Raw genomic sequence first — 13,332 nt, 5'->3', positions numbered from 1 at the left:
ACCTGGATGGTAGGTATATTGGTCGGTATTTTCCCGAAATTGTATGCAGGTATAGTGATTACGGAACTAAATTACAGGCACCTTTTGAGAGGAGACTTATACATAAAAAGCAGTTTTCAGGAAAATAACGAGAGCCATCAAGTGAAATTCACATGAATAAATGAATCATTGAATGGATGAACGAATGAATGTGTCTTGGCGATAGAGAGATTGATTGTAAAATGTGTGCAAATTGTAAAAGACCAGGGAAAATAGAGAGAGAGAGAGAGAGAGAGAGAGAGAGAGAGAGAGAGAGAGAGAGAGAGAGAGAGAGAGAGGGAGAGAGAGAGGGAGAGAGAGAGAGAAAGAAAGAGAGAGAAAGAGAGGAAAAGAGGAGAGAAAGAGCAAAGAAATAGAAAGACGAGGGAGGGAAAGGGAAGAGAAAGAGCAAAGAAAAATAGAAAGACGATGGAGGAAAAGAGAAGAGAAAGAGCAAAGAAAAATAGAAAGAAGAGAGATGAAAAGATAAAGAAAAGACAGGGAAAAGAGAGAGTATGCTGCCGTCACCCACTCTTCTTACATCTAACTACTCCCTCGACATCCTCAGGGACCACGATGACGAGACGTCCGTTCTGGACGCGGTCAGCAAGCTGAATGAGGTCAAAGGTGTGCGCGGCATGGCGCGCTTCTTCAAACAGGTGGCGCAGTCGGCCCGCTCCGGGTCGGGGGGTCAGGATGACTTCCTCGGCTGTGTCAACATCAGTCTGCAGGTACGGCATGGGGACTGCATTGTATTTGTCAGTAGATGTTGTTCAGACATGACAGGGGAGCTCCAGGGCTGCGAAATTCTTGGTATGGGAGGATCTTCAATGGCGGTATCGTCATCAGTTGATGATGATAGAAGGGACTACATTATAAATTAGCTTGCACCGTTATTGTACAACTGTTGAGTTTGATAATGCATACCTTCCCGCACCAAAGAGCCATGGATTGTTGCAATGTTTTTGAGGTTTCGTAACTGTTCTATTTGCAGCCATGTTTTAGTGGTTTTGTGATTGTTCTGTTCCCGAATGTTTTTGACTTCCAAAATGCTGACAGCCTGGCTATTGCAACTAAAATTTGATAGGGGAAGTTTGAAAAAAGTTGGTGCAAACATCCGACTGGCCACTGTAAATACACAACGGCCTTCACCGAATTGATTTCAACATCAGGAGATCAACAGGTCCCAGCATCAATTTCAAATCACGGTATCAATTCCACCGAGATATCTCCGTCCTATTTCTGTTATCGTTCTACCGAAATGAGATTTGGCCGCGGAGATTGCTCTTAACATTCGCCTGAGCGTTGTTCGGGCGGTATTTTTATCCGTTGGGCGACCTTTCGCGATCTGTCGCCATTACTTTAGTGGTCGTTCGGCGACGTTAACTATTCACCGTGCGGTCTGGCTGACTGCGTCGGCTCGTTTAGCGCCACTGGAGCTTGTTAAAGGGGGCTGACTGATGTCAAATCACCGGTGAGCGCGGTCATTTTTATAACACGAGGACCTTGATGAGGCTGAAATGTTCTTGAGAGAGGCGGGAATGAGGCAGAGCTGCGGCAAGGATATTATTTCAGTCTTGTTGTTGGGCCTTTCTTTCCGATGGTTTGGACTTTGGTTGGTCATAATTACCGGCTGATAAAACCTGCTCGTATGTAATATTGGTGAAATGTCGCTGAAAAGAAAACGATGCCTGTAATCAGCGCTTATCATCGCGTTTTTGGGTTTTCATAGCTTTACTGACAAACAAGGATTGATTTAGGCAACCGGTGGGAGTGGCATTTCGCAACACTCCTGCATTCTTTCAGTGTAAAATGTTCAGTCTATAGGTCGATTTCATTAGCACTGGCTCATGTGATACACAACTCGCTGTCTGGTCTTATATAATGACATGACATAGGATCGCAGCGATAGTTTGAGCCCCGACCCTCGTTTGCAGGACATCCCCTCGACCGGTCTAGACCAGTGGTTCACCCTGGAGGGACGCACCTCCAAATCGGCCGTCCAGGGACGCATCAGGCTGAAAATGTGGCTCTCCACTCGCGAGGACAGGTAGGTGGCAACGAGCGCTCATATAACGGACATCGGGTGATTATAGACCGGCAATGGCAGTCTTCCCAGGCCCATCAGTTTGATATGCCACATTCGCACGTATAGTTCTTATATTTTTTATCTAGCTTCCATGCAAAGCATCAAATATCTATGGCACAAGGATGCGTGCACTGCTCTGCCTTCAACTTAACCCGCGCCCCAGTGGCGGTCTCAGCCAACTTCGCCCTATTGGGGGGGGGGGGGGGCATATGTTACCACCCACCTCTAACTCAAAAACTAAGAGGGATAGAAAGACGCGGTAAAAAGCAGTCGATAGCTCTCAATGCGTACGTTTGAAATTATCTCCGTCATTTTTCATCTTAGAGCAATATTGGGGTAACTGGAGGTCATCAAAAGTCAAAATTTGCCAAATGTCATTATATTTCTCAGAAAACATGCATTTATCTCAGGAACTATGATAGCTAGAAAAACGCATGGAATAGCAATCGATAGCTTTAGAACTCTTCTTTTGATAAGGACATAATCAAAATTGACCTTAGGTCAACGGTTTAGCCTCCAGAGGGCAAAAACTCCAAAAATAGCTGTTTTTACGAAAAGTGTTTTCGACGATAACTTTTGACTAAAAACAGCCACGACAAATCTATTGCCAGAATCGTGTTCTTCTCGCCGAGACGCGTCGAATGAACTATAATTTGGCCTTGACAGGTCAACTTGAAAATTTGGCCTCAGGTCAAGGTCCTGTCCTGAAAAGGTCATGTTTCATATCATTGGATGCGGCTCAACAAGACAAACACAATGAGGCCATCCCCAGCGTCCTATCTCTTTCCAATCGAGAGTTATTGGCAAAAATATGTTTGTAGCCTGAAATGACCTCGGATGACCTTTCTAGAGGCTATCAGCAAAAAAGACACCTTGGTCGTCACGGGTGGCCCAAATCATTGTGATTCTGAAATATTTGGACTATTCCTATGCGTACACATGGATGTAGAGGCCAATTTCATTTTTCTCCATTGACTTATAATCGTAAGGTCACGCCACTGACCTGACCTTAGGTCACGGATATAAAAAAAAATCCGAGATATACAAATTGTAGTCGCCCATAACATCATGCAATCCACCAAGTTTGACTAACACTGCAGGCTGGACATGATTGCAAACCTTTTTAGGCTTGGTCAGTTAACTTGACCTGGTGACCTGACCTGACATGACCTGGGGTCAAAAATTTCACACATTGTCCAAAATTGATGTACAAAAAGCTCACACGCAAAAAAAATGCGACAGGGTGGTAACATATGCCCCCCCCCCCCACTGGGGCGAAGGTTAACCGGCGCATGACTGGGGGGGGGGTTCTACAGAGCCCCCCTGCCGTTTTTCAGCAATATCTTCTAAACCGTTTGACGGATCAACACGAAACTTGCGGTACCTTCAAAGGCATTTATTTGACACCTTCTGTTAAAATTTCAACTTTCTAGCTTCCATAGTTAGACCGAAAATGACGTCAGAGTGACGTCATGTCGGCCGATTTTCATGCAAAATACTGAATTACGGCAAACGCTCTCAAGAGCTCAGTTTTAAAGCTAGATCCATTTTCTTTGCATGAGTGGACTACAAATACACGTAGCTATCAAACTGCTATCTCGAATTTTCGACATTTTAAAAATTTGGAAAATATGTATTTACAATTACAAAAAAAAATATTTTTTTCGATTTTTTTTTACTTTTCGCAAAAACCGGAATACATGTGATAGAACACACACTGATGAACTACATTTGCAAGTTTTAGCCCAATATCTTCAAAAATAGCCAAGTTATTCGCATTTTTGTCAAACTTTTACAATTTTATGTTTTTTCAAGTTTATTTTTCGGTACGTTTTTGACGTCGTACAGCAATATAAATGGCACCGTCGTGTTCCTGAGCTCAAACTGCATCTAAGATGCACCTTTTTTGTTGAAAATTTCATTTTCAAAATTTGACATTTTCTGACCTGAAAGTGACCTGACCTCCGGTAAATTCAGCTGACAATGACCTCAAATGACACAGACGACACTATTTTCGAAATCTACGAGTAAAATGGACCATAAAACATGCGTCACGTGACCAATACATGATATACAATTTTCGTGACCTAGGATGACCTGGCCTTGACCTTAAAAATTGGAAGTAAAAGTTCGGTACCCGCAGGGTATCTAAGGCATCTGTCAAGGAGTGCGTAAACCAAAAATGAGCCTGATCGGACTCGCCGTCCGGTGGTCAGAGCCTAAATTGTGAACTAGCAAAAATATCGATAATTTTTACTTTGACCTGACCTGTGACGTCATCGGTGACCTCAAGGTCAATGAAAATAGGTTTCGCTCGACAGTTTTTCCAGGGCTATCAGACGCCGTTTGAATTTTGATGATCGGCCTAGTAGTCTCGGAGATAGGAGGGGGGCTCTGGAGAGCCCCCCCCCCCCCCCAGTCACTCGTGTTATGGAAAATACCCCAGTCATGCGCGGGTTAAAGGGAGATAATGACCTTTTTCCACAAAATCTGAGTTAGGATCATTTTCTGACAAAACACACCAAGTTATAATGTAAATTAAAACCATTTTGCTCAATGCGGTACCTTGCCGCAAATATCTCAACTTGAAGTCACGTTAGCGGGGAGCGCTGAAAATGACCGTTGAATAAGTACTTACATCACTTTTTGGTACTTGCATGTAATTTTGTAAAATGAGCGTATTCCTTACATTTGATCTTCATCACATCTAGTTAGTTAATGGTCGTCTTTAGTGCCTTCAAAAGATATTCATGGTTTGGGGGTGGTTTATGTCTAAATTTACGCAACTATTTTTCCTGTTCATCATCTGAGGCCATATGCTGCTATTTTAGTAGCAACGACTCAATTTTGAATCGGTCCCGCCGACTGCACAATAAAAGAAGATAGATACAACACTTTTGCGGCATCACTGAAAAACTTATGCAGTACTGTTATCAAAATTCTCATAACACCGTTCGACAAACCTGAAGTCTTTTTGAAATAAATATGCTTGTATTTTTCGCTTCAGGCTCTGAGGCCAAAATAATGAATTTCGTAGTCGCAATCGCAAGATTTGGCTGCGTTTCTGGCGCATGCCGTTCATTTGTGGCGCAAAATAATACTTGGAAACAAAGAAGAGTAGGCACTATGTACGAATCTAATTAATTCTAAACCGAATTAACTCTAATTCAAATTAGAATCCTTACAACCAAGCAACGACAAGGCGATAAAATAAACAAAAACCCAAGCGTCGCTGTTTGAAACAAAAGCGCCATATACTGCGACTTTTTTATAGAGAAGGACAAGAAGGACAACGCATTTCGGTGGGTGTTACAAGTACTGCAAGTACTGCTTCTTTTTTGCAAAAATAAAAACCTTTTTCACATACGAAAATGTGCTAGGAAATTTTCATATTTTATAGAAACTACAGTAGAAATAGTATAGATGTCGAGTAATTTTTATTAAAGAAAAAAGAAAGCTCATTATCTCCCTTTAACTAATAGGTCGTAGAGTTGTCTACGCAGGCTATTAACCCTCGCACGACCAGGCCATTTCTCATAACACGAACGACCAGGGGGGGGGGGGGTTGTTACGACCCCCCCCTGGCGTTTCGAAACGGAAGGTCGTAGAGCTTAGCGGAAAAAAACAACGGATTGCTCTCAACGAGATCTCGTGATTGGTGGTATATTTTTGGTCCTAGGTCAACATTTGACCTACTTATGACCGGTCAAAGGTCAAATTTTTCGAAAAAATCAAACTTTTTCAACTTTCCGCGGCGATTGCGGCAAAACGGTGGGAGATATCGACTTGAAACCTTCACTATCGTGTTCCTTGATCAATTCTCTATCGTTTGGTATGTATTTCGTTTCCCTAGCCCTAAAAATGGCGCGTTGGGAGCGCCGGAAGTCGGCAAGGTCACAGTCGGCGGCAGAAATTCGAAAAATCAAAATTTAAATTTTTGAAATCTGATTGTATTTTTGGATTTGGGAGGTCCATTTGCTCCCTATAGAAGCTAATATTGCTGCATATTCCCATTGAGGTGACAAGAATTAGCAAAATAGTGGTTCGGGCGCTTTTCAAAAATAGTACCGGACGCTGTTCCTCTTGTGACGTCATAGCTCCGTGACCTGACCTGACCCGGTCAATTTTCTTGCACCACACGATAGCCAATGCTTGCCCCAACATGCTTGGGAAGTTTCATCATGATCTATCAAACAATGTGGGTATCACCGGCAGAAAATCTAGGGATTCGGCGCACACGTTTGGTAACTGTCGGCCGGAGGCTGTACCTCTTATGACGTCATAACTCCGTGACCTGACATGACCCGATCAATTTTTTTTCGGCAAAAGATGCGCAAAGGTTGCCCCAGAGGGTATTGAAAATTTCAGCCCGCTACGACAAGCCGTTTAGCGTGCACTTCGAAAAAACCTCAGGGGGGGGGTTGATACAACCCCCCCTAGGCGTTCTAGGGTTAAACTGATAACTGATTTGTGCTCTTGTCTTCATGCAGTATTCACACTTCTAATAGATAATTTCCATTCGTTCAATTTCCGTAACGAGCAAACGTCGTTGGGGATCTCTAATTAGGTAACTTTGGCACCACCCGCCATTAAAAAACCGTGCACTCTACCGAGCCAAGAAGTTGGGAAATCTATAGGAAGTTTGTGAAGAAAAATGCCGGTCAGCGTGTTTCAGTGAAGCGAAACTTATCGGCAGTTGTGTTTAGAACCCAATATACGCCGTTCACTACATACTTTCAGTCCCCGCCGACCCGAAACTGCTAATGAATTTCCGAAAGTCTCTCTCAACAAGGGTGTCTCCCTTGATTCAATATACCCTGGTGTGTCCGTCTTTGGCAGCCTCTTGTCATGGATTTCTTTAGTCACTGACGGTATACATCCTTCTCTGTCCTCAAGGGTGTCTTCATATCTGACGGTCCCTGCTCTCTGACGGTCTCTTTTTTACCTTCAGGGTTGCGTCTGTCTCTATCAGTCTCTATTCACTTCTCATGGGGGCATCTCAGGCCCTGACGGTCTCTTTTCGCTGTCCACAGGGGTGTTTCGGAGGAGGACACTTGGTCAGAAGTCATCCAGCAGCAGAAACTCTTCGAACTGTTCGTCAAACACGAACTGTCCAAGTACAGAGTAAGATGAGATGTTTTGGGATTTATTTGGGGAAAATTGCGTTTCAGACTAATTTTTCACAGGCAAATCAGCAATGATCTTTTTGGTTGGTAATTATCTGCAAATTGAAAATGTCTCTCAGATGCATAATTTGTTAACTTTTAAGCGCAGAGTTTGGTGTTATTTTTGGCTACCCATATTCAACTTACGCAATATGACACTTACCAAACATAGCACTGTCGCTATTCAACGAGTAGTGGGTGTTCCCCATTCATATAACGCTAGGCAGATACCCATTCTGTTTCCCTAAATTAGACCACCAGACCCCCGATCATTTCCGGCAGGGCCCGTCGTACCGGTGGAGCGGTGAGCTGCCCACCCCGGCCACCACCATACTCCACCAGCACGCCGTCCAGGGTGACCTCACCGAGCTGCAACAGGCGGTGAGAGCTATAGGCAGACGGCGGGTAGACTGTGTGCCGGTGGAATTTACTTTCCTGATCTACTTCTCTTCTTCCTTTCTTACTAAGCGATTTTACCAAGCTAAATCAAGCGGTGCGAGTCGGCGGTGGACGAGGATGGGCCTTGCGTCTTCTTGTCTTGCTCCCTTTTTCTTTTGTACCTACGTAAACAGGCAAAAATGCCTTGGTCATAATGCTCTCAAATGCCTTAATACATGATCAATTTCCAACTCTTCACCAAGCCCATCATGTCACACTTACTGACGTTGCTATCTCATTATCATTCCCAGCATCTAAGTCGATCTCTCCTGCGCCTGTACCCTGTAAAACTGAGTTTAGTCCGTTTCTCCCCCCGCCCCCCCCCCCTCCTCTGTGTAGGTCTGTCGCTGGATCGCCTACGCCGAGCAGCATCAGGAAACCTCCCTCGACTACCGCCTGCTGCTCAAGATCCTCAAACAGCTCAACGACAAATTCACACAGGACGCGCTCACATATGAAGAGGTAAGGCAGGACGATAATGGGGAGAGTGGTGTGATGAGAGAGAGAGAGAGAGAGAGAGAGAGAGAGGGAGAGGGAGAGGGAGAGAGAGAGAGTGAGAGAGAGAGAGAGGGAGAGAGAGGGAGGGAGGGAGAGAGAGAGAGAGAGAGAGAGACAGAGAGAGAGAGAGAGAGAGAGAGAGAGAGAGAGAGAGAGAGAGAGAAGAGTGAAGGAGAGATAGAAAAGACAGAGAGGAGAGACAGAGGAAAAGGATACAGCGAGTTAAAATGCATGGAATTCAAGGGAATAGAACAACGTGTAGAAAATGTAGAATAACTGTAGGAATCGATCTGGATAGGCGGATCATTATGGTTATCAACAACTATGGTCAAGCTCCAATGCGCAATGAAATGTTTTTCAGGTGCTGATGTTTGCTATGATTTGCTGCTGAGTGCTGCTGAAGAGCGTACGGGATAGTTTAACTCGCGGTAAATTGAAACTGGAAACTGAGACGGAACTGTGCAAGGGTGTCGCTGACAATCATCTTACTGTACTTCCGTGTTTGTGCATTTTCAGCAAGAGTCGCTGGCGGAGTCGTTCAAAACGACACTGGCACACTGCTTCGCCGTGCTGAGAAAACTGAGGAAGCTGTTCCCGGCCGGAAACAAGGAAGCTCACAGGAAGCTCGACAGCCTGCTCAAGTGAGTTTTTCCCCGGGTCACTTACCTAATGTAAACTGTACCTAGTAACCTACCTGCGGCAGAGTTAGGCTGTTTGGTTGTTCACTTCAGCAACGTGTTCTTACTCGCGTTGATTGTTTGGGGCAAAGAAGGGCAAAGTAATAGTTCATGCTCATTTTTGTTTGGGCCTAATTACTTAAGACCTCACGTAATTGCTGGTGCATCGAAGCACGGGATAAGGAGAACTCTGAAAATGACTGGTAACGATACATAAGTCGCCTTAGTTGAATATTCTCGCATAGAACAGAGAGAATATACCCGGCTCAGAAAGCAAATACTACCAACCAGGTAGCATGCTTTGAGTTGCACGTATATTCACTAGCTTGAACTATTTCTTGATGTAATGGTAAACATTTGCATGTAATGCAGTTGCTGTACTGTTGCAGCTTCAGTGCGCCATTTGTGCTTTGTTATCCGCAACACGCCGGAAGTTTGTCAAATAGTGCAATACCCGTTCCTTTAGTATGTCTCTGTCCTCAACAATCATTGTTGCAAACCAATGCATACGTTAGTATATTTTTACCACAACCAGACTGGTCCGGTTACTGCAAAGTGTGTTGGCGGTTAGGCACGATACTTTGTGGGGTTTCAGGGAGACTTTGTTCGGCGTAGAGTTGCTAGTGCATTTTAAGAGCTTCTGTTTGTGACGACATAGATGCACTGGCATTTGTAATGTTTGTAATGATATTAACACGGGTGGAGAATGTTTGAAAAAGTTACCCCGGCCGGCGACCGAAAGTCAGAAAGACGATGATGCTCAAATATTTGTCAACGGTTATCAACAAACCCCTAGGATGTCTGCCGTTTGTACGTTTTTAGGGAAAACTGCTGCACGCAGGTGCGGAAGATTTCGTAATTGTAACAACAATTTTGCAACACGCCTTAAAATTTCGGACGCATGTCACCTAGTGCTAGGTCAGGTCATCAGGTCAAATTTGCTGGATGATCGTGCTAATGCCCTTTGCAAAGCTTATTCCGTGGAAGTTGCAAACTTCCCACACAAAACAAAATGTCAAATTTGACCGTTTTGACCCTCTTATTGATTTGAGCTCGCACCTGAAATATGATTTACCTACCTACCTACTTCTGTTTGATGAAACATGTCGGGCTCTGCGATGAAAAAACTTAAAACCATAGAAGCTCCAAAATGAAAATAATAAAGTAAATTTTCAATAACTTTTCAAGGTAGATAAGAATAATGAGAGACGCTTTTATAGATGGCAGTTTTTTCGTATGGAGACAGCTTTCAGGATTTGCAAAAGTGGAAAAAGTTACCCCGGCCGCGCCGGGGTCGGCTGAAAGTTACCCCGGCCACGGCCGGGGTGGCCGGGGCAGGTTCTCCACCCATGGATATTAAAACCAATCATGAGACCAGCGGCACGATAGAAGCATCTAAAAAATGTCAAATGAGAACCTAATGGCATAACGTCATTTGTAATGGACGTTTTAAATAATTATATTTATTCTATGGTATGCTTTTCATGTGTAGTGCTCACACTGAAGCTTATTGATCAACTTTGTGCTTTATTTTTCGTCTCAAAACTGATTTTATTCATTTTCCTGAGTTTACCTTAGAAACCACGCTTTAGAGAGGTTTGGAGAGTCCTTAGTGACTGCTTGAGACTTTGATTGAGGAGGCGGAAAATGCGAGATGGAAGGTGACCGTGTCTGCGTGGGAGTCCCATTCTGAGACGGCCGTCGAAAAATTCACTCAGCTGTGCAGGCTGGCTGATTTAATTATGTAATTTCAGAAAGAGAGACTGACGTTCAACGATAGGCGTTATCACTAGTGTATTCGCGGCCATTGGGGCGACGTAAGAAAAGAGGAAAACAACTGGCCCCAAGAACTTTAAATTATCAGTTAGCATGCATCTTTTCCTTGATATGTAGATAATTTACCATTAATTGTTAGAGAAAATTGCATATAAAATCTTCCATTTATGCTTCTTTCATCGTTTGCATAATATGTTCTTTTACTAAGCTAGAAACACTAATTAGAAATAGTTCCCGCATCTCGTCAAGAACAATAGGAAAGGCTTGAAGTGAATAGAATAATCTAAATGGTTTTGTAATCTATGTGAAGACACTTCTAAAATTGCCTGTAGAAATATTGAAGGCAAAAGTTCAACTTTTTCACAAGACGGATGTCTATAAACCTATTCAACGTGTGACAACTCAGCCGGTATTTCGTCGCCTACAGCAAAGCTTTCCCTAGTGACCGATAGAGGCGCTGCTATCGAGTTCCGCCCGTGCCGCCTAACGAGGTAGCTTTTGAGCTCAACTGCTGAAGAAAGTGATGCTAGATGATTATAATTGAGTGTGTCCCGAGTATTTTTGAGTATTTTTGACGTGTTAACCCTCGCCCGCACATGCCATTTTCCCATCCTAGAACGCACATGGGGGGGTGGTTGCCACCCCCCCCCCGCGCCATTTCGTTCCTGTTGGAGATAGAGCTTAGCGGTAAAGACCAAAAAGATTCTTTGGGAAGAGACGAATCCAATGATACCCAGTTTTACCTTCTCAGGTCAGTCATTGACCTTCCAGGTCAGGTCAAACTAAAAAATGTTGCTGTTTTGGTCACCGTTGGATATCAAGTGCGCTGCTTATCAAATACCGATGACGATGCTGTTTTCTGGTGCCAAGCCAGCTAGAATCTCTTTGTCACACTACCAGACCAGAATTTTGCGGCTGAGGTCATTTCAAGTCAAGTTAGGTCAAGGTCAATTATATATGTTTGTATGTCTGTGTGTGTCTGTGTGTATACTGATGTGTGCACCGATTGTTTATGTGTCCATATTACATGAAATCATGATCTGAGAAGCTTTTACCAAAAATGCAGTCAAAAAAATTCACAAAAAGTAAATTCAGCTTGCCTAAAACGCAATTATCTTAGATGACCTAGGTTGACCTTGACCCTGACCTTGACCCCTGTACATCGTCGAACAACATGTTCCATGATAGGTGGGAGGTAAGACTGGCAAAAAAGGCCGAAATCAGGGTGTCAAAAGCTCGCAAGGCCCATGGCAAACGCAAGATGTTGAGAATTGGCCATTTGGGTCATGACATGACCTGAAAAACAAGGTCATATCTCCGAAACCAAAAATCACAGAAACTTGAAATTTTCAGTGGACATCAAGAAAGGATAGAGGAGCAGCTATACGAAAAATCAGCCTTCTAGCTCTAAAAATGTTGAGTGCAGAGCAGAAAGACTACCTGGGGGGGGGGAGGGTGGCAACCACCCCACCCCCCCCCCCATGTGCGGGCGAGGGTTAAATCCGCTAATTATCATACTTTTCAACAGATTCCTGGCTGCGTTCTCCGGGATGGAGATTTTCCGGCGTGTACTTGCCTTTCCAGAAGGAAATTCGCAGCGAAATCATTCAGACGGTGAAAAAGGGCTGCGTGGAATGGTGAGTAGTGTTACAGAATGAGCTTTTACCTGGAGATTCTCACATAAACATGTTGCGTCTTTGATGTTTTGAATCATCAACGTTTAAAATAATTGAGCCTAAGTGACATTTCGAATTTAAGAGAAGAGAAGTAATTTACATGCATTGTTTGCATTTTATAACCTACCCAATTGTTTTGATGACAGCAGCGACTTGTAAATTTTAACTTTAACCTCAGAGGTAAAGCATGTGCGAATGGAAATAATAGACAACCAAACTGCATCGTCCTCCAGGCTGCTACGTAAGTGATCCCATCCCGACAAATGCCTTATGTGACAGATATCTACAGGGTGTCCCGAAAGAAGTTAAAAAGTTAGTAAAAATAATCGGGCAATTTTTTTTTCGCGACACACTGTATTTTAGAAATATTACCATCCACGCTTACGGTAGTTTTTCGGTCGAGGTACATCATAGTTCCACACCAAAGATCGACATTAAGCTTATGTTTTTGCCCAGGTACGGCCGTCTGCGTGAACAGCAGCAGCTGGACCCCAGCGGAGACGATGCGGCCGTGCTCCAGTCGCTCATCAAACTGGTCAACGAGGTGTGCTCGCACTGCTTCCAGGCCTACAACCACCACAACCAGCTCTTTATGCAGTAAGTGAACCATGGGGTGTGCTCGCACTGCTTCCAGGCCTACAACCACCACAACCAGCTCTTCATGCAGTAAGTGAACCATGGGGTGTGCCCGCACTGCTTCCAGGCCTACAACCACCACAACCAGCTCTTCATGCAGTAAGTGAACCATGGGGTGAAGAGTCGAACAGAGTCGATTTTCGATTTCGCAAATGTAAGTGTCGACCTTTTTGTGTATTTCTAAAGCGTTTTATACCTAAACTATGTATAACAAATCCCGACATAATTGGACAATGGACAGTTTTTTATTTATTTAGCTACTTTGAGAGCGAAGAGTATTCACACTATTTGGACATTATTGTCATTTTGTGGGGCATCATAATGGATTATGCTGACTGGATGTCTTCATATAATGCTGC

General features: G+C 43.8%; 1 protein-coding gene across 1 annotated transcript in view; it reads left to right on the top strand.

Moving 5' to 3' along the window:
• Window positions 1-13,020, top strand: part of LOC122371228 (protein unc-13 homolog D-like) — a 33,053-nt gene extending 20,033 nt beyond the window's left edge. The window contains exons 8-15 of the mRNA XM_043347381.1: window positions 587-749; window positions 1,956-2,068; window positions 7,141-7,231; window positions 7,555-7,653; window positions 8,050-8,172; window positions 8,725-8,849; window positions 12,190-12,298; window positions 12,794-13,020. Of these exons, the coding sequence (XP_043203316.1) occupies window positions 587-749; window positions 1,956-2,068; window positions 7,141-7,231; window positions 7,555-7,653; window positions 8,050-8,172; window positions 8,725-8,849; window positions 12,190-12,298; window positions 12,794-12,811 (841 nt within the window). The 3' untranslated portion in view covers window positions 12,812-13,020. The remainder of the gene's footprint in view (window positions 1-586; window positions 750-1,955; window positions 2,069-7,140; window positions 7,232-7,554; window positions 7,654-8,049; window positions 8,173-8,724; window positions 8,850-12,189; window positions 12,299-12,793) is intronic.
• The last annotated feature ends 312 nt before the right edge of the window (window positions 13,021-13,332 follow it).

This window comes from Amphibalanus amphitrite, unplaced genomic scaffold, assembly GCF_019059575.1.
Source record: "Amphibalanus amphitrite isolate SeventyFive unplaced genomic scaffold, NRLGWU_Aamphi_draft 001218F_arrow, whole genome shotgun sequence".
NCBI lineage: Eukaryota > Metazoa > Arthropoda > Thecostraca > Balanomorpha > Balanidae > Amphibalanus > Amphibalanus amphitrite.
Note: the sequence above shows the minus strand (reverse complement) of the source record. Positions and strands in the feature narration are given on the sequence as shown.